A 22051-nucleotide genomic window follows, 5' to 3' on the forward strand; every position below is an offset into this window, starting at 1 on the left:
TAGTGTGTGTTGGCTGCAACACCTCCAGCTACGTCACTTACTAGCTCACTTAGCAGGATTATGGTCAAACTAGGGATTACGTTTAAGTAGCAATCAAGCAAATGTTGTCATTCCCTGTTCAAATCCACTTGAAACGGGGGCAAAGTGACCACACTCAATGTTTGCCAGTTAGCGCACACTTTGTAAGGCGTGTTGCCGCCACCTACAGGACTGGAGAAGAACACGTCATGATGTGTCAATCGGACGTGTTAGACCGGGGGGGTCGGGACCCTTTTTGGCTGAGAGAGCCATGAAAGCCAAATATTTAAAAATGTATTTCCGTGAGAGCCATTATATTATTATTTAACACTGAATACAACTAAATGCGTGCATTTGTAAGTAAGACCAACATTTTTAGAGTATAATAAGTCTCTTATTCTTTTTAATAACTGTCATGATCCGTGGTCGGATCATGTTTTGTTTGGTTAGTTTTGGACTCCTTTAGTTATTGCTTGTGCACCTGTGAGTTTGTTTCGTCACCATGGTTACTTATTATTTTCACCTGCCGCTTGTGTTCCCGACGCGCACCTGTTTTCCATCACTGACACTATTTAAGCCTGCCTTTCTGTTCACTCGTCCTGTGCTCCTGGTTTGCGGTAAGCTACATCACGTTGGTTTGTTTTCCATGTTCCTGAGTCCTGTGCTAAGTTTTAGCCTTAGCTTCCCGTGCGTTCGGCACACTTTTCTTTTGCTTGTTTTTCTGTTTGCCTATGATTTATGTCATTAAATCATTTCTTACCCTCACGTTTTTTTTGGCCGGAGTGTCCGTGTTGCACGATCCCGCATCAATATGCGACCCCCACGTGACAATAACATTGTTATTCTGAAGCTAACCAATAATAAATATAATACGTCTTACCATTAATGCGACAGAAAACGGATGGATGGATTAAAATGCATGAGAATGTTTTATATTTTGAACGTTATTTTTAACACTGTGACTACCAGCAGAATTATTCATTACTTATCGTTAAAGTTAAAGTACCAATGATTGTCACACACACACACACTAAGTGTGGTGAAATGTGCCCTCTGCATTTGACCCATCCCCTTGTTCACCCCCTGGGAGGTGAGGGGAGCAGTGAGCAGCAGCGGTGACCACGCCCGGGAATCATTTTTGGTGATTTAACCCCCAATTCCAACTACCCAACCCCAATTACTTATCGTGTTAAGCAATGTCAGCTAAGATTTATCTGAGAGCCAGATGCAGTCATCAAAAGAGTCATAGGTTCCCTACCCCTGTGTTAGACGCTTAATTTAGGATTGCTTGGCCTGGCTGTGCTTAGAGAAAGTAGCTAATATGCAGTTCTAAAAATAATCTACAATCAATCCCACAATAAAACTACACAAAAATACTCTCGTTCAAATTCGGATTCCTTTCCACTTTTCATGACCTAAAAAACGGTTTGTTGTACTACTCTTCTGGCTCCCACCTCCCTGCATTGTAATTGGCTGTTTTTTCTGCTGTTACGTGATTGGACGGAATAACGTCCATTTTTAAAGCAGTGCTACAGATGTCCGTTATAACATCAGTGGGACTACTACAACTGATCCATTTCATTGATGCTATAGTTTGCTTTGACACTTTATTTGAACATACAGTATGAACAAAATATTGTTAAAAAAAACCAAAACAAAACTATAAGAAAGCTAAATGGAAAGTTTGGAACAGTCCCTCCAGGAATTTGTCATGTCAAGATTGCGCCAAATCACCCTAATTTCAATAATTCCTTGCAAAATATGCGCACATTTTGGCCAATCAGCATCATTTTCCCCAATCTAAATATTCTCTGAGCGGCGCTCAAATATGCACGTCAACTAATCAAAACTTATGCTTGTCTCTTGTGCATGTAACAATATATCAGCTATTGATCAAACGCATAGCTCAGACCTACTTCCTGTTTCTGTCTACGACACTAAGCCTTCTGGGTGATGGTAGTAAATAAACATTTACTTCCTAGTTTATATATTTATTTGGCCTTTATTTGTACACGACAATTAAGAACATATTTTCATTTACAATGCTGACCTAGCAGAGAAGCAGCATTTACATGTTAGAGATGTTGAAGTGTGATGATAATCTCTCATCTTCGTTCAATCACTAACAAATGTTGCGCTATAGATCGCTCTCAACAGTTCCCAAATGCTCTTAATGTGTGAGAGTAAATGTGTAGAAACATAAATCAATGTTTAAGATGGACAAACGCTTGAATGTCTGCAACTTGTGGATGACAGAGCAGACAGTGAACAATAAGTAAGCCTTTGGTGGTGTTTATGTCTGTAATTATAATTCATTATTACTATTATTAGTTATAAAAAATGTAAAAAGTACAATAACTTGACAATAAGGTCTAAAAATGTGTTTTGACTGTATTATACTGTATATGTTTAACTCTGTGTGATATAAAACGAGTAAAACATCAATACAGTATTTGTTTTACAATTTTTTGTTGAAATCCTGTGCTTTTTGAGGTTGAAGTTACAGAAAACACTTAAAATATTGATAATACATTTTAACATCACAAGCTGATTCAATGTTATTGAAAATAAAGAAGCATTAGAAGATTGCAACTTTCTGTAAAACCGGCTGCAATTTTTGACATTTTAGGCAGCAAAATCCTGGAAGGACTGAGAATCACATTGAATGTGATGTTTATTGAAATTAAATGTCATACACGATTTTTTTTTTTCAAAATGAAAGTATTTCATAAGTAATGTAGTTCATTAAAAACTATTACTATTAGTACTGCTAAAGTACTACATTCCAATCACAATAAGGGATAATATAGTGTAGCATGTACTTGGTAGTATTTTGGAAGCAACATGCACAAAAGTTAGTAGACGATGTTAGGGGATGCAACTTTCTCTCATATTGAGGCTAAATTAATACATCAGAAATTAAAGTGGTTATTGATATGCTTCTATAATTATTACTATCTTTGTTCGAGAAGGGTTCTGCAACTAAAATTCCCGAGAATCATAATTCATTGTTTAGCTCAGATATACACTCAGGCCACAAGACACGCGTCTGCAAATAAATGTATTTTATCCAAAGTAGCAACACGGATGTAAACAAGAGCATGTATTATGATGTAAATAAGGTGTTGTTGTATTGTATAATAAGTATGTGTCAATGAAAGGGCATTTTATGACTTTTCTTAATTTGATTACATGCTATAGTATACATTTAATGTTATAATTTTATTGCATGATTTTTGTATCTCCTAAATTTAGGTAGCCAGGGACTGCAGATGGAAATGAGCTATTTTGCTATAATCTGCTGCAGAACATATCTCTGTCTTTGGGCTTAATGTTCCTGTGCATTGTCCCTTCAAATAAAAACTCAACTAAATCACATTAAAATAACATTTGGTAACACTTTAGTACGGGGAACATATTCACCATTAATTAGTTGCTTATTAACATGCAAATTAGTAACATATTGGCTCTTAATTAGTCATTATTAAGTACTTATTAATGCCATATTCTGCATGGCCTCATTACAAAACAAGTAAGCCATTAACCAAGAGTCTTCCCTCAATAACCTTATAATTATTGCTTATTGGTACTAAGTAAGGAAGTTGTTGTATATGATTCTCCCTTTAATACCACTTAATGAATATGGTCTGTTCTTACATAACAAAACACAAAACTACAATAACCCTAACCCTTAAGTCTTTGTTACTTAGAATATGTTCTCCTGGTGTCCAAATAACTAAATTAAGTCTGTGTTACTTAGAATATGTTCCCCATACTAAAGTGTTACCTAACATTTATATGTCAAATCTCTTTACCAATCAAATTACACCAATATAAAATGTACCGTATTTTTCGGACTATAAGTCGCAGTTTTTTTCATAGTTTGGCCGGGGGTGCGACTTATACTCAGGAACGACTAATGTGTGAAATTATTAACACATTACCGTAAAATATCAAATAAAATGATTTATCTCATTCACGTAAGAGACTAGACGCATAAGATTTCATGGGATTTAGCGATTAGGAGTGACAGATTGTATAGCATGTTCTATATGTTATAGTTATTTGAATGACTCTTACCATAATATGTTACGTTAACATACCAGTTGGTTATTCATGCCTCATATAACGTACACTTATTCAGCCTGTTGTTCACTATTCTTATTTGTTTTAAATTGCCTTTCAAATGTCTATTCTTGGTGTTGGGTTTTATCAAATAAATTTCCCCCAAAAATGCGACTTATACTCCAGTGCGACTTATATATGTTTTTTTCCTTCTTTATTGTGCATTTTCGGCCGGTGCGTAGTGGGTAGAGCAACTGTGCCAGAAACCTGAGGGTTGCAGGTTCGCTCCCCGCCTCTTACCATCCAAAAATCGCTGCCGTTGTGTCCTTGGGCGGGACACTTCACCCTTTGCCCCCCGGTGCCACTCACACCGGTGAACTGAATGATGAATGATAGGTGGTGGTCGGAGGGGCCGTTGGCGCAAATTGCAGCCACGCTTCCGTCAGTCTACCCCAGGGCAGCTGTGGCTATGAAAGTAGCTTACCACCACCAGGTGTGAATGATTGATGGGTTCTACATGTAAAGCGACTTTGGGTACTTAGAAAAGCGCTATATAAATCCCAGTTATTATTATTATACTCCGGAGCAACTTATAGTCTGAAAAATACGGTAATCAGATCCAACATTTTATCATAAAATGTTTCATTCTGTAATATTAAACACCATTTGGAAGAACCCGTGCTGTCATTTTACTTTTCTAAAATGCAGTTAATATATATGTGACTATGACATTTGAACAATGTTCCCTCTAATTTTTCACGTGTGTGAGCAGACGCACAAACTCCCTGAGCATTCAGTGGAGCACATGTGAGCAACATCAGACGTGCACACTGTGGCCACACCAGCGTCACACCTGTCCCAAACATCATAACAATTTAATTGTTTTATTAAAATAATTTTCTGATATAAGTGATTTTGCCCTCTTACAATGACAATAACAAAAAAAACATGTTTTTCATGACCTATGTGCTAGTATTGTATGTCTGGCTGCGGGTCCTGCCTTTAAAAGAAATGTTACCCCTTTCAGAGATTACATTTAGTTCCTGTAACTTTCTGTCTGTAAAATACATATTTTTATTAGCATTTATGAAATCTAGTGACAATATTTCATGAATAATATCCTTAGATTAACATTCTTGATAAATGGCAGTAAAACAAGCACACATCTGATTGTGGAGTCAGAGTGTAACAACCTGGCATTTACACATTGTGTGGCGTTGGGGTTGTCCGACTTTTTGTGTGGCCATAAACGCAGCACTGGCTAAGTGCCATGAGTGCGTGTGTTGGTGCAGGTGAGAGAGCGAGCGGCTTCAGTTGAAACGACAGATGACAAAGTTGGTTTAAAGGGGAACATTATCACCAGACCTATGTAAGCGTCAATATATACCTTGATGTTGCAGAAAAAAGACCATATATCTTTTTAACCGATTTCCGAACTCTAAATGGGTGAATTTTGGCGAATTAAACGCCTTTCTATTATCTACATCGAGAAGCAATCTGCCATTTTCTCAAACACATTACAAACACTGAGTCAAATCAGCTCTGTTATTTTCCGTTTTTTCGACTGTTTTCCGTACCTTGGAGACATCATGCCTCGTCGGTGTGTTGTCGGAGGGTGTAACAACACGAACGGACGGATTCAAGTTGCACCAGTGGCCCAAAGATGCGAAAGTGGCAAGAAATTGGCCGTTTGTTCCGCACACTTTACCGACGAAAGCTATGCTACGACAGAGATGGCATAGAAGAATATCGACCCTAGCTTCCCTGGCCTGCTGACTTCAACTTCAAAACTGGACAGATCAGCTTTCAGGAAAAGATAGCGGATGAGGGTATGTCTACAGAATATATTAATTGATGAAAACTGGGCTGTCTGCACTCTCAAAGTGCATGTTGTTGCCAAATGTATTTCATATGCTGTAAACCTAGTTCATAGTTGTTAGTTTCCTTTAATGCCAAACAAACACATACCAATCGTTGGTTAGAAGGCGATCGCCGAATTCGTCCTCGCTTTCTCCCGTGTCGCTGGCTGTCGTGTCGTTTTCGTCGGTTTCGCTTGCATACGGTTCAAACCGATATGGCTCAATAACTTCAGTTTCTTCTTCAATTTCGTTTTGCCTCCACACTACAACCATTTTTTTCAATACATGCGTAATCTGTTGAATCGCTTAAGCCGCTGAAATCCGAGTCTGAATCCGAGCTAATGTCGCTATAGCTTGCTGTTCTATGCGCCATGTTTGTTTGAGTTGGCATCACTATGTGACGTCACAGGAAAATGGACGGGTGTTTATAACGATGGTTAAAATCAGGCACTTTGAAGCTTTTTTTAGGGATATTGCGTGATGGGTGGCGACTTGTCCAGGGTGTACCCCCGCCTTCCGCCCGATTGTAGCTGAGATAGGCTCCAGCGCCCCCCGCGACCCCAAAGGGAATAAGCGGTAGAAAATGGATGGATGGATGGATTGCGTGATGGGTAAAATTTTGAAAAAAACTTCGAAAAATAAAATAAGCCACTGGGAACTGATTTTTAATGGTTTTTACCCTTCTGAAATTGTGATAATGTTCCCCTTTAAACCTTTTTTGTAAGGCAGAAAATGACTAGTTTTTATAGATAAAAGTTTTTTTTACTCATGTTTTTGGTGTGGTTACAAACAGTTTTGCTCAATAAAGTGATTGATGGAATTCCTGATTTTTAATGGTTTTAACCCTTCTGAAATTGTGATAATGTTCCCCTTTAAACCTTTTTTGTAAGGCAGAAAATGACTAGTTTTTATAGATAAAAGTTTTTTTTACTCATGTTTTTGGTGTGGTTACAAACAGTTTTGCTCAATAAAGTGATTGATGGAATTCCTGATTTTTAATGGTTTTAACCCTTCTGAAATTGTGATAATGTTCCCCTTTAAACCTTTTTTGTAAGGCAGAAAATTACTAGTTTTTATAGATAAAAGTTTTTTTTACTCATGTTTTTGGTGTGGTTACAAACAGTTTTGCTCAATAAAGTGATTGATGGAATTCCTGATTTTTAATGGTTTTAACCCTTCTGAAATTGTGATAATGTTCCCCTTTAAACCTTTTTTGTAAGGCAGAAAATTACTAGTTTTTATAGATAAAAGTTTTTTTTACTCATGTTTTTGGTGTGGTTACAAACAGTTTTGCTCAATAAAGTGATTGATGGAATTCCTGATTTTTAATGGTTTTAACCCTTCTGAAATTGTGATAATGTTCCCCTTTAAACCTTTTTTGTAAGGCAGAAAATTACTAGTTTTTATAGATAAAAGTTTTTTTTACTCATGTTTTTGGTGTGGTTACAAACAGTTTTGCTCAATAAAGTGATTGATGGAATTCCTGATTTTTAATGGTTTTAACCCTTCTGAAATTGTGATAATGTTCCCCTTTAAACCTTTTTTGTAAGGCAGAAAATGACTAGTTTTTATAGATAAAAGTTTTTTTTACTCATGTTTTTGGTGTGGTTACAAACAGTTTTGCTCAATAAAGTGATTGATGGAATTCCTGATTTTTAATGGTTTTAACCCTTCTGAAATTGTGATAATGTTCCCCTTTAAACCTTTTTTGTAAGGCAGAAAATGACTAGTTTTTATAGATAAAAGTTTTTTTTACTCATGTTTTTGGTGTGGTTACAAACAGTTTTGCTCAATAAAGTGATTGATGGAATTCCTGATTTTTAATGGTTTTAACCCTTCTGAAATTGTGATAATGTTCCCCTTTAAACCTTTTTTGTAAGGCAGAAAATGACTAGTTTTTATAGATAAAAGTTTTTTTTACTCATGTTTTTGGTGTGGTTACAAACAGTTTTGCTCAATAAAGTGATTGATGGAATTCCTGATTTTTAATGGTTTTAACCCTTCTGAAATTGTGATAATGTTCCCCTTTAAACCTTTTTTGTAAGGCAGAAAATGACTAGTTTTTATAGATAAAAGTTTTTTTTACTCATGTTTTTGGTGTGGTTACAAACAGTTTTGCTCAATAAAGTGATTGATGGAATTCCTGATTTTTAATGGTTTTAACCCTTCTGAAATTGTGATAATGTTCCCCTTTAAACCTTTTTTGTAAGGCAGAAAATGACTAGTTTTTATAGATACAAGTTTTTTTTACTCATGTTTTTGGTGTGGTTACAAACAGTTTTGCTCAATAAAGTGATTGATGGAATTCCTGATTTTTAATGGTTTTAACCCTTCTGAAATTGTGATAATGTTCCCCTTTAAACCTTTTTTGTAAGGCAGAAAATTACTAGTTTTTATAGATAAAAGTTTTTTTTACTCATGTTTTTGGTGTGGTTACAAACAGTTTTGCTCAATAAAGTGATTGATGGAATTCCTGATTTTTAATGGTTTTAACCCTTCTGAAATTGTGATAATGTTCCCCTTTAAACCTTTTTTGTAAGGCAGAAAATTACTAGTTTTTATAGATAAAAGTTTTTTTTACTCATGTTTTTGGTGTGGTTACAAACAGTTTTGCTCAATAAAGTGATTGATGGAATTCCTGATTTTTAATGGTTTTAACCCTTCTGAAATTGTGATAATGTTCCCCTTTAAACCTTTTTTGTAAGGCAGAAAATGACTAGTTTTTATAGATAAAAGTTTTTTTTACTCATGTTTTTGGTGTGGTTACAAACAGTTTTGCTCAATAAAGTGATTGATGGAATTCCTGATTTTTAATGGTTTTAACCCTTCTGAAATTGTGATAATGTTCCCCTTTAAACCTTTTTTGTAAGGCAGAAAATGACTAGTTTTTATAGATAAAAGTTTTTTTTACTCATGTTTTTGGTGTGGTTACAAACAGTTTTGCTCAATAAAGTGATTGATGGAATTCCTGATTTTTAATGGTTTTAACCCTTCTGAAATTGTGATAATGTTCCCCTTTAAACCTTTTTTGTAAGGCAGAAAATGACTAGTTTTTATAGATACAAGTTTTTTTTACTCATGTTTTTGGTGTGGTTACAAACAGTTTTGCTCAATAAAGTGATTGATGGAATTCCTGATTTTTAATGGTTTTAACCCTTCTGAAATTGTGATAATGTTCCCCTTTAAACCTTTTTTGTAAGGCAGAAAATTACTAGTTTTTATAGATAAAAGTTTTTTTTACTCATGTTTTTGGTGTGGTTACAAACAGTTTTGCTCAATAAAGTGATTGATGGAATTCCTGATTTTTAATGGTTTTAACCCTTCTGAAATTGTGATAATGTTCCCCTTTAAACCTTTTTTGTAAGGCAGAAAATGACTAGTTTTTATAGATAAAAGTTTTTTTTACTCATGTTTTTGGTGTGATTACAAACAGTTTTGCTCAATAAAGTGATTGATGGAATTCCTGTCCGTGAAGTGTCTCGACAGATGATTGAACTGTGTTGACAAAGATTGTTTTATTCATTGGGGCCACTCTTGTTTTCACCTGTCACTCACAGATTTGCATTGCAAAAATCATACAGAATAAATTAAATTATTTTGTTTCAAGTTCAGATGGGATTTTTGATTTCCTGCGTGGCATTAATTTGCTGTGCGTGAGCGGTGCACAATTGCGCAGGCGTGCACCTTAGAGGGAACGTTGCATTTGAACCTGATTAATATTTAGGATGATCTCATTTTTATCTTCCAATGGAATTTGATCTTTACTTTTTTTTTTGGTATAACTGAAGTTTATTATATACCCTTTTTGATTATCGGCTAATTGTTCTGTATAAGCGCATGTCTGTGTCTTCTATCGGACCCCAGCAAGAATAACTAATGGGGATCCAGATAAACTCAACTAAACTGATAGATGACAGAATTAGATGAGACATTGATGAATGAAGGACGAGTGTGAAAGAAAGACGGAAGCATCCAAAGAGAGGAAAGATTAGTAAGACAAATTAGAGAAGATGAAGATGTCTTCCTGTTTACTGACAAGGAGGGTGAGCCTTTATTGCAGCGGGACGTTCAAAGTAGGACAGGAAGGGAGGTTCCTGGAGGCAAAGACGGGCAGGAAGAGAGGCAAGCAGGCAAGGGTGGGGGGGCTGTAGGGGGGAATCAGCAGAAGGTCAAAGGTGGGAGGAGGCAGCGGTAGGAAGGAGGAAGTCAAGGAAGGGAAAGTGGACCAACATGGAGTATACTTGCCCTTGATGTATGACACTGTGTGGATCCATCAGAGAAGGAGCAAGAAAAGAAACAGGGGGTCGGGTGGGAGGGGTTTTTGGGGATGGGGTTCACAGACAATATTTTATTCAATTACTGCTTGAATAAAAATATTGTGTCCTTGAAAACAAAAGAAACACTTGAATAGAAAGAGGAGGAAAGAATAAAGTAAAAGTATTTGTAGGAAATGAAAGTAAGCGCAAGAAAGAATGAGACGGACAACAACGTCTTACATTCGACCACAAACACTGACGGGCCCGTCGGGCCCTTTTTATGTGCTGAATGATTCCAAAGCTCACACGCAGAAAAAAAGAACACAAAAAAAGAACTCAAAGCAGCGTCATAAGGTGTGAAAAGCATGCAGGTTTTCACCACTTTCCTTGGAAAAGAACAAAAAACACGCTTCAGAATCATTGCTTGGTGGAGAAGAGGCGAGAGCATTTGGCAAAGAAAAAAACACAAAATAATAGTCCAAAGTCACCATTATTTTCACCTGCGTCACAGCTTTCACCTTTCTGGCTCTTCTTTTCTTTTTTTTTTTTTTTTCTTCAGCCGCAGCGAAGAAAAAACATCACCTTTTCTTTGGTTTTGTACAGGACAGCATGGACACAGTGGGTGGGGGGGAGGGAGGAGCAGGTTGGATCCTGCCCTTTTAGAGAGCATCAAGACCAGGATGAGAAGGAGGAGGAGAACAAGGAGGAGGAGGAGGAGGAGGAGGAGGAGGAGGAGGTGGAGGGCAAGGTAAAGATCCGCTTCCTACAACGTTGACGTTGGAGACCCGGTATTGAAACGTCCGACGTGAGCGAGCGCGAGAGAGAGAGAGAGAGAGAAAGAGAGAGCAGGAAGGAGGGGCTGTGAGGGTACTTACACTGCACCTGCAGGATCTGGTCACTCAGGTTGGCCTTGATGTGGTTCTCACTATAAGTGGGCAGCACCAACCCCAGACTGAAACAGTCAGGAGCACAACAATAGCATCACTATACAAACTACTGGTACTGGGTACAACTTTGCATCTTTTTATTTTCAAGCACAGACTGGCAATCAATTTGTGCGTCACAGGCATGTAAATGTGCAGGCGTCCTTGTTAGACTTAGACAAACTTTAATGATCCACAAGGGAAATTGTTCAACACAGTAGCTCAGTTACAATGATGGAAAGTGTAAGGATGGAAAGGACAATGCAGGTATAAATAGACTAATATAGCAATACAAAAATCTAACATATATACGAATATATACATAATATGTGTACAGAATAATATATATACAGATATATTATATTATGTCTATAACAAATATACAATATATACCATGACCATGTACAATATTACAGTATATGTGACAGCAGCAGCATAAAATAGAGAGTAGATCCAGCAGGAAATAGAAAATAGACATTATAAACATTATAAACAAAGAGAAGTAGCTGACATGTCAGGTGTCAGGTAATAGGCAGCAGTGCCGGCCCAAGCCTTCATGGGGCCCTAAGCAAAATTTGATTTTGGGGCCCTCTATTTCTGCCAATAATATTGATTGTTGATCATTCACACACTTACTATAAACTCATTGCGGCTCTGGCAGTGTTGTTTAACATTATCCTATTGTCAGCCTGGCATGTCTTAACAAATGACATGTCATTTATAAAGATATGGGGGTGGCCCAGTTAAGAACATAAATAATACCAATGAATGAACGAATGATGTCCAGATCGAGTGCCACATATGGTTCCTAATCTTAAAATGTAGAAAACATTCAGCTACAAGAGTGGCCTGGGGTTGAACAGTCCAAGTGATAAAGCTTTGTATTTACAGTAAAAGTGTCATCTTGTCTCATCAGTCTTGTACATATTAGTCTTTAATTACTAGTTTATATTTTTAGTTAATTGTTCATATTTAATGTTTACTTTGTACAAAGAGAGCGCAGTCTACTGACGTTAAATTCCATGTGTGTTAAACATAACTGGACAATAGAGCTGATTCTGATTCACTTTATTATTTTTGGTAACAAAAACCTGAAACAGCAATGTGCAAAAATGTTGACCTAAAATTGTGTTTTTGTACAATAATATATCTTTGATCATTTAGAAATCATCAGTCAGACTGTACATGCAAAAAATAAAAAATAAGAATTTTTTGTTAATTGCTTTTGGGGGCCCCCTGGTGGCCGCGGGGCCCTAAGCAAGCGCTTAGTACGCTTATGCCTTGGGCCGGCTCTGATAGGCAGATGTCATCTATTGCTGTATGGCGAGTGATTATACAGCTGGATGGAGTGTGGAATGAAGGAGTTCTTGAATCGCATTGTTGTTTTAGTTGTCATGCCTTCAGGACACTTTGCCCCCCTGGCCCCTAAGGGTCGCTACAAGCACGCAGCTTAAAGAGGCGGATCTAATCACTCATATTTATGGCTCAGTGTTGCCGCGCTGTGTGGGTATTATCTATCTCCTGACATTATCATTGCTAGGGATGTCGCAAAAAAATTTATTTTCAAATTAATGGCGATTCTTATTTGTAACAATTTTTAATCGATTTAAAAAAAAACCCCATCTATTTATTTTTGTAATAATCTGTCCTGTCCAGCCACTCAGGTAAATCATATTGTTGATGTAGATGCCCATATTTGCTGTGCAGATTTATTTTAGATAAAAGAAATATGGGATACTTCTTTTGTTACCTTATTTGTATTTAACATTATTAAATGCTTGAATATAATTTTATTAAACAAAATCCAACCATCCATTTAATGTAGAGATGTCCGATAATGTTTTTTTTGCCGATATTCCGATATTGTCCAACTCTTAATTCCCGATACCGATATCAACCGATACCGATATATACAGTTGTGGAATTAACACATTATTATGCCTAATTTTGTTGTGATGCCCCGCTGGATACATTAAACAATGTAACAAGGTTTTCCAAAATAAGAGAACAACTTAAACTCAAGTTATGGAAAAAAGTGCCAACATGGCACTGCCATATTTATTATTGAAGTCACAAAGTGCATTATTTTTTTCTAACATGCCTCAAAACAGCAGCTTGGAATTTGGGACATGCTCTCCCTGAGAGAGCATGAGGAGGTCTCCACTTCCCCCTCCTGCTCTGATGCTGATGTAAATGTACTGTAAGTGGATTTTACGTTTGAAAATGTTTATTATTTTAGCAATTTGGTTGTTAACGTTAAGGATTTTTGTAATTTCTGATTGTTTGTGAGGGCACCAAAAGGACTTCTTTGTGTGTGGGCAGAGCTGCGCATACAGCACAGTTCAGCTCGTCGTCGTTGTTGTTTTAGCTTGTTAATAAAGAGACAGTTCATTCTTCGCCTCCTTGTTATGTTTGTTTAATATATAGTACAGTACCATGCTATTAGGGCACTTTATATTGTGTTCTAAGAGTACACAAAATAGGGACTTTTGATGAGGCTGGAACCAATTATTCAGATTTACATTGTTTATTGTGGAGAAATACGCTTCACTATATACACTTTTCCATTTACAAACCCTGTTTAATCGAAGTTCCACTGTTTAATATTGTACGACAATTTTTGACATGTTTTCGGACAAATGAGTGAGGACTTCTAAAAAATAAAAAAGGAAATCAGTAACAACTGCTGGCAGAAACGCTATAGATTGTTCAACAGCACATTTTAGCCTCATTTGCAAAGTGGTTGCCGAAAGCAAATATTACAGTGTAAGCTCAAATGTTTGCAAATGAAAAAAACCTTTGCAATTAAAAAATGCTTAGGGTGATTTTCTCGAATGTTGTTGTCGAGGTTGTGACACGAGAGGATTAAAGCCTCATTTGCATGAAGCAGCGCCGTGCCAGGCTGTAAAACCTTACAGAATACCTGGCTCACCCGAAAACAAAGAGAAAAATTAAATTTGTAATAATAATATACAGCTTAATAGTAATAATACCTTATGGACTACATTCTTGACCTTTCACCTACCTGTAGTCAGTGCCGTCCACAGGCGTCCACGTGTACGTCCGCACGGCCTCGTCAATGTACCTCTGTTGACGTCAAACGCAACACAACACGTTACCTTCTCCGCACATCCCATAATAGTCTGGTATCGTTGACGACACTCTATAACGTGGGGAGGAGCGGCTTTAAACACGAGCGAGTCTCGTTTATGGACGACTTGCCTCATCAACCGACTTAATGAGCGTCTTGATTTTCCTCTGCCCCGATTTGCCATCAATCATTTGTCTTCTGATCTGAGAGGCGAAGGACGAGAGACAGAGAAAGACACGGGGAGGACATTAAAACAACAACAAATGCATGCTAAGTGAAATGCTAGTGTGGACCACGTTAAACAAATGGTCAGACTATGCAGTCGTTGGGGTGAAACTCCCCCAAAAAAACAAATATACATTCAAGAGTGATTAATTCATCAAAGCATATGGCTGTTTTATTTAACCATGAATATTCCAATTAACGCCTCTATTCGTTATCAGAGTCTAATTTAGTGTGTAGCCTACAAAAGCAAATAACTGTTGTCTCATATTAAATGATAATGATAAATGGGTTGTACTTGTATAGCGCTTTTCTACTTTCAAGGTACTCAAAGCGCTTTGACACTACTTCCACATTTACCCATTCACACACACATTCACACTAGAGATGCGCGGATAGGCAATTTATTTCATCCGCAACCGCGTCAGAAAGTCGTCAACCATCCGCCATCCACCCGATGTAACGTTTGATCAGAACTGCACCCGCCCGCCATCCGCCCGTTGTTATATATCTAATATTAATTAAAAAAAAAAAAAAAGGGTGAAAACTACGCGAATTGCACCTTGTGCAGACAAGATTTTTCGATCGGACACGGAGGAATTAGCGATGTAAAAGACCACGTTGGGACAAAAAAAACACAAGTCTAATGCCGTTGCTAGCGATACAAGTGGAAAACTTTCAACGTTTTTCGTCGCCCAAACAGATTCTTTGGATGTGATAAATGCCGAAGTTTTATTTACGGAGGCAATAATTGAGCATGGACTTCCAATCGCACTGGCTGATCACATGGGACAGTTAATAATGTAATGCAACCTTTAAAAATCATTACGCGGTGATCGCGACCCCCAAAAATAAACTTTTCTTGCATGATAATGTCCAGAAAAATTTGCTTTATATTACTATAGAGTCCTTTTAACGAATGAGTTTGATGGTTTATCACAAACCTTAAATGAAATTCCATGGCCACCGTCCTGCTCTCTATATCAACCAGGGTGAGCCCCACCCCTTTCGTGAGCGCACTGCGAAAGCGGACGAGGCGGGGTGTCGGTGCGGTGGGCGCGGTAGTGACCCTGGACGTGCGTCGGGCCCTTCTCGCGGATCGCCTCAGCTACGGCTCCCGGTGGGGCCCTCTCGGGGGAAGGGGCCTCGGTCCCGGACCCCGGCGAGGCGTCCCTTCTCCGCTCCGTAAAAGTGTCCATCTCTTTTCTTTTTTTTTCTTCTGTTGTGGCATATGCAGCAGGTGCCTGCTCGTTTTTCGTATGTGGGTAACAACATTTAACTATGTATATATATTTCCGAATTGGTTTAACTGCCACCCGCAAAAAAAATAAAAAAATAAAAAAAATATCTAATTAATCCGCCCGACCCGACCCGCGAGCGGCTAAAATCTTATTGTTTTTAATTTCATCCGCCCGATCCGCGGATAATCCGCGGACTCCGCGGTTGTGTCCGCAAACCGCGCATCTCTAATTCACACACTGATGGAGGGAGCTGCCATGCAAGGCGCTAACCAGCACCCATCAGGAGCAAGGGTGAAGTGTCTTGCTCAAGACACAACGGACATGACGAGGTTGGTACTAGGTGGGGATTGAACCAGGGACCCTCGGGTCGCGCACGGCCATTCTTCCACTGCGCCACGCAGTGGAAGAATATTATATATTAAAGTCAAAAACATTGGCGGCAACAGCTGTGGCTGTAGACAACCTCCTGATGTACTTTTGATCGACTTCACAATGTTATCTTCTTTATTTAACCTTATTGCGTATGTGGGTTTTCTCCAGGTGATCCGGCTTACTCCCTCATTCCAAACATATTAGATTCATTGAAGACTCTTAATTGTCAATAGGTATGAATGTAAGTGTGAATGGTTGGTTGTCTATATACATGATTTGTTGTCCATATGCAGCATGTGCCATGCTATTTATTGGCTGGCGACCAGTCTAGGGTGCCACTCATCTAAAGTTAGCTGGGATAGGCTCCAGCTAACCCGCGACCTTAATGCAAATAAGCAGTATAGAAAACAGATGGATGGATTGATCTTTGTCTCTTGAGCTTGATCAAGTGTAAGTTGCATTGTTATTATTATCAATATGAGCTTGATTAAGTATAAATTAATGCGCAAACATTCCGCAGAAATCAATGGTAAACTTTTACAACTGTGCCATCAGCAGTGTCCTCACTTACGGCGTTTTAGTGTGGTTTGCTAGCTGCACTAAAGCGAACCAACAGGCCCTCCAGCGAGTGGTTAAAGCGGCGGGGAAAGTTACAAGGACGATACTCCCAGAGATGAGTGCCATGTACACAACTCGCTGCCTAAAGCGAGTACACAACATCCTGAAGGACAGATACCACCCAGCACATTGCCTCTTCAACCTGCTACCCTCTGGAAGGAGGTATAGATCGATTCGCGCCAGGACCACCAGAATGTCTCACAGTCTGTATCCCCAGGCTGTGAGACTGCTAAATGAACAGCCTGCCCCTTTGCTGCCCCGGATCATCTTATTACCTCACTCTTCACCACCTCAATAATTGTGCTCTGGACATTGCATTGCTGCAACATCAACGTAACACCCATCAGACATCCGACTGTTCCCACCCCCATGTCCGTCTATTCGCCATCTTCCTAACAATGCTAAACTGTAAACTATGGTCAACCTGCACTTCAATGCAGTTTCTATGCCGCTGGACAAAGCTCAAACAAAATCTCGTTGACATGTATGACTTAAATGTTTTTATGACAATGACAATAAAGGAATTGATTAATTGATTGATTGATTGATAAATTGCAAAGTTATTATTATGAGGGCTTAATCTAGTTGTGTTATCATTATTTTTTTCATTATTGTGAATTCGATTTAGTTGTGTTATCATCCTTATTATTGTGTGAATGCTCTAAAGCATTCACACATATGGTTTTCTACACCAAAATGTATCTATTTATTATTATTATTATTCTCCAGAATTTGGCGGGCTCTACCTTCCACATTTTTCAACCAATTCAAACTGTTCCAACTTCAAACTGTTAAGCCTATTCGGGAATCACAGGCTTTCCTTTGACAAATTCCAAAAATTCCCAGATTTCCCAGAATTCCAGGTTTTCCTGGACATTTTTCCCATTCAAAATGAAATGGCCATTTTTCAAACTTCCACCATTTCCAAATTTTTCAACCAATTCAAACCATTCCACCTTCAACATATTCCACTCATCCTGCACATTCAAACTATAATTTTTCCAAGTTCAAAAAAATTCCAGGAATTCCCAGAATTTTTTCAAACCCTTTTTTCTGTCGACTACTCCTTCCACATTTTTCAACCCATTTAAACCGTTTCACCGACAAATCATTCCTCTTAATAAGGACAAAAAAACAAAGTTGTTTTTGAACTAGAAAAATTCCCTGTTTAACCAAAATTCCAGGAATTCCGTTATACCGTTTCTCAATTAAAAATGTTTACTACCAGTGCTCCCTGCGACCCCGAAGGGAATAAGCGGTAGAAAATGGATGGATGGACTTCAACATTATTCGACCTATTTGAAAAATTCCAACACCGAGTATTTAAACTCATTCAGAACATTACATTTTTTTTGCATTTTCCAAAAAAAACCCCTCTTTTCCAGAAATTCCCAAATTTCCATGAAATTCTCATCGAAAATAATGGAACAATTTTCAAAGTAGCACAGCCCCCCTTTTTTATCTGATTCAAACTGTTCCAACTTCAAAATATTCAGCCTGTTCAGGAATTGTGTGCTCCCTTTCAACAAATACAAAAAAAAATTCCCGGATTTCCTAGAATTCTCAGCTTTGAGGGACATTTTCCTCATTCAAAATGAATTATCAATTTTTCACACTTACACAATTCCCACATTTTTCAACCTATTCAAACCATTCCACCTTCAACACATTTCACTCATCCTGGACATTTAAACCAACACTTTCCCAAGTTCCAAACCAAATTCCGTTTTTCCTGGAAATTCAAATGCTTCAACATTCAAACCATTCCAACATTCAAACTACTCTTACATTCATACTACATTCTGTCAGCATTTCAGTTCAACTTCAGCATTGGAGCATTCACACGCAATTTCTTCAGTAATTTGCCTCATCTAGTTACTATAATTGTTATTGTAATTGTTACTATTATTATGAGCTTCATTTAGCTGTGCGTGACGAGCACTGAAGTGAAAAATTGCTGTCTCAGCATGTTCGTAAAGATAGATTTCTAACCTCCTCTTTGTTGTTGTCCTCCAGTTCAGCATCTAGAAAGTCCAGAGTGACCGGCTCTCTGAAGTTAATGATCTGAGTAGACAAGACAGGATGTAGACACGTTCAATAGAATGTTTTTTATTCTATCTCCGTTTCCATATGAGTTGGGAAATTGTGCTAGATGTAAATATAAACGGAATACAATGATTTGCAAACCATTTTCAACCCATATTCAGTTGATAATGCTACAAAGACAACATATTTGATGTTCAAACTGATAAAACTTTTTTTTTTTTGCAAATAATCATTAACTTTAGAATTTGATGCCAGCAACACGTGACAAATAAGTTGGGAAAGGTGGCAATAAATACTGATAAAGTTGAGGAATGCTCATCAAACACTTATTTTGAACATACCACAGGTGAACAGGCAAATTGGGAACAGGTGGGTGCCATGATTGGGTATAAAAGTAGATTCCATGAAATGCTCAGTCATTCACAAACAAGGATGGGGCGAGGGTCACCACTTTGTCAACAAATGTGTGAGCAAATTGTTGAACAGTTTAAGAAAAAACCTTTCTCAACCAGCTATTGCAAGGAATTTAGGGATTTCACCATCTACGGTCCGTAATATCATCAAAGGTTTCAGAGGATCTGGAGAAATCACTGCACGTAAGCAGCTAAGCCCGTGACCTTCGATCCCTCAGGCTGTACTGCATCAACAAGCGACATCAGTGTGTAAAGGATATCACCACATGGGCTCAGGAACACTTCAGAAACCCACTGTCAGTAACTACAGTTGGTCGCTACATCTGTAAGTGCAAGTTAAAACTCTCCTATGCAAGGCGAAAACCGTTTATCAACAACACCCAGAAACGCAGTCGGCTTCGCTGGGCCTGAGCTCATCTAAGATGGACTGATACAAAGTGGAAAAGTGTTCTGTGGTCTGACGAGTCCACATTTCAAATTATTTTTGGAAACTGTGGACGTCGTGTCCTCCGGACCAAAGAGGACAAGAACCATCCGGATTGTTATAGGCGCAAAGTTGAAAAGCCAGCATCTGTGATGGTATGGGGGTGTATTAGTGCCCAAGACATGGGAAACTTACACATCTGTGAAGGCGCCATTAATGCTGAAAGGTACATACAGGTTTTGGAGCAACATATGCTTATTTCAGCAAGACAATGCCAAGCCACGTGTTACATCAACATGGCTTCATAGTAAAAGAGTGCGGGTACTAGACTGGCCTGCCTGTAGTCCAGACCTGTCTCCCATTGAAAATGTGTGGCGCATTATGAAGCCTAACATACCACAACAGAGACCCCCGGAATGTTGAACAACTTAAGCTGTACATCAAGCAAGAATGGGGAAAGAATTCCACCTGAGAAGCTTAAAAAATGTGTCTCCTCAGTTCCCAAACGTTTACTGAGTGTTGTTAAAAGGAAAGGCCATGTAACACAGTGGTGAACATGCCCTTTCCCAACTACTTTGGCACGTGTTGCAGCCATGAAATTCTAAGTTAATTATTATTTGCAAAAAAAAAAAAATAAAGTTTATGAGTTTGAACATCAAATATCTTGTTTTTGTAGTGCATTCAATTGAATATGGGTTGAAAAGGATTTGCAAATCATTATATTCTGTTTATATTTACATCTAACACAATTTCCCAACTCATATGGAAACGGGGCTTGTACATTGTGGACACACCTTTGGTTGCAAGTTGGGATGAAGCAGGACATAACCGTTTGGATCCGTAGCAAAGGTGTAGCCATTGGCTCCCAGCTGTGAGGGTGACAGATGAGAGATGATGACATCATGCTTGTAAGGTGATCGTTTAATGCCAGTGTGAATCTTGCTGACTCTGTATGTAGGGGTCTTCTTCTTGATTTCGTTGATGGCAATGTCTACTCCCATGACTCCCAGGATGAGCTGATTCTGTGCCAGGAACACACAAAGAGACCGTCAGCGTTACGCGGAGAAAGACGCTCTCCTCGCCGTCTTAAGAGGGAGATGTGCTGATTAGCGCTATCACTTGTGTGTTACGCCTCAGCGATAAGCTGAGAGTAAACACTTGGCAACGGGATGAAATATGGATGCCAAGTGCTGCCGTGGCGATAGCAGCAGCGGTGGTAATGTAATGATCCTCACAGGGGCGCTGTCGCCTCTTGTGACGTCTACCTGAGAGCTTGCTGTGTCAGCGGTGAGGTTGAAGACCGGCATTGTCCCCGTGATGACAAGACCCAAACCCTAATGAACAAAGACAATGAGGCCTCGGAGGTGAAGACCGCGGAGAATGTCTTTGGCGTTCTTCCTTACCAAAGCATCTTGGTAAACATTGGTCCACTGGACCTGTTTGGCTCTGGAGCCAGCCAGCACCATGGGTCTGCCCAGCACGTCCAGGTACTCCTAAGAGCACACAAGAGGAGAAAACACAGCTTTTTACAGCTTGTGCACATTTGAGTATTCATAAAACCATGAGAGTCAATCAAGGGTTGTCACATAAAGCAGTGGGTCAGTAGCAGCAGACTAGAAAACCTCAAGGCTGCTTTACATCACTCCAAGGAGCTATTAAAAACACATTTGAGTCAAACACTGTGATGCTCAATTGGGTTGAAAATAAAAGCAAACACTTGTGCTCTCTTTCCTTCTATCAACTTATTGATCCGCGTCGTTTTTACATGCAATTGGTGTTGACTGCAGCCTCATGAGACACTTGCAAAGATATCTTCACCACAGACAAGAGTGTAATGTCTTTTGCTGACGTCCTAAAATGTTATTATTATGGTTATTAGAATGGTGCTGTTCAAGTAAAATACTGCATTCACACACAATAAGACAAGATCTGGAGAGATGCAGCTGTAGTTAGCTGGTTAATGTGAAGATAATGAATACGATAGTTTTAAGATAATGCTATGATATGTTAAGATAATATTCAGATAACAAAACTTCCGCCCGAATGCAGCTGAGATAGGCTCCGAAAGGGACAAGCGGTAGAAAATGGATGGATGGGAAAAAAAAATTATATTAATTAAAACCTCTTAAGGCCCAAGCTGTTTGTTTACATGCTTTTTTTTAATTTGTCTTTGCTATTTGGGCTTATTGGACCCTAATTAGGATAAAAAGTAAGAATCCTCTTTTGATATGATGTACTTAGTCCATGAGTAACAAACATGTACTTCATGTTTAGTGACATGCTAATTCTTATTTTTACACTTTTCCCCCCCAAACTCCATTGTATGTTATACTCTTCTGACACCACCAGATGGCAGTATAAGTGTCCACATAAGCACGTAAGACCCCAATTCAGTAGTGTACACAACTTTGGAAATAAGAGCTAAAAGGTGCTGTCCACGCATGTGGCCAACTAAGCCTTTAGAGGTTTTAAGACAATATTTATACTATATTAAGATAATGTT

The 22051-nt window shown here is 38.4% G+C and overlaps 1 protein-coding gene across 4 annotated transcripts in view; it reads right to left on the minus strand.

Moving 5' to 3' along the window:
- Positions 1–22051, minus strand: part of cacna2d2a (calcium channel, voltage-dependent, alpha 2/delta subunit 2a) — a 629987-nt gene that overhangs the window by 50551 nt on the left and 557385 nt on the right. For 3 of the 4 annotated variants that reach the window (XM_061932344.2, XM_061932343.2, XM_061932345.1), the window contains 9 exons: positions 20952–21041; positions 20814–20882; positions 20496–20570; positions 20343–20417; positions 18658–18729; positions 14344–14415; positions 14147–14208; positions 11074–11150; positions 10188–10202 (listed from right to left, as the gene is read on the minus strand). In XM_061932344.2, coding sequence (XP_061788328.1) covers positions 10188–10202; positions 11074–11150; positions 14147–14208; positions 14344–14415; positions 18658–18729; positions 20343–20417; positions 20496–20570; positions 20814–20882; positions 20952–21041 — 607 coding nt within the window. The remainder of the gene's footprint in view (positions 1–10187; positions 10203–11073; positions 11151–14146; positions 14209–14343; positions 14416–18657; positions 18730–20342; positions 20418–20495; positions 20571–20813; positions 20883–20951; positions 21042–22051) is intronic. The other variant, XM_061932346.2, reaches the window with a different exon arrangement.

This window comes from Nerophis lumbriciformis, linkage group LG38, assembly GCF_033978685.3.
Source record: "Nerophis lumbriciformis linkage group LG38, RoL_Nlum_v2.1, whole genome shotgun sequence".
NCBI lineage: Eukaryota > Metazoa > Chordata > Actinopteri > Syngnathiformes > Syngnathidae > Nerophis > Nerophis lumbriciformis.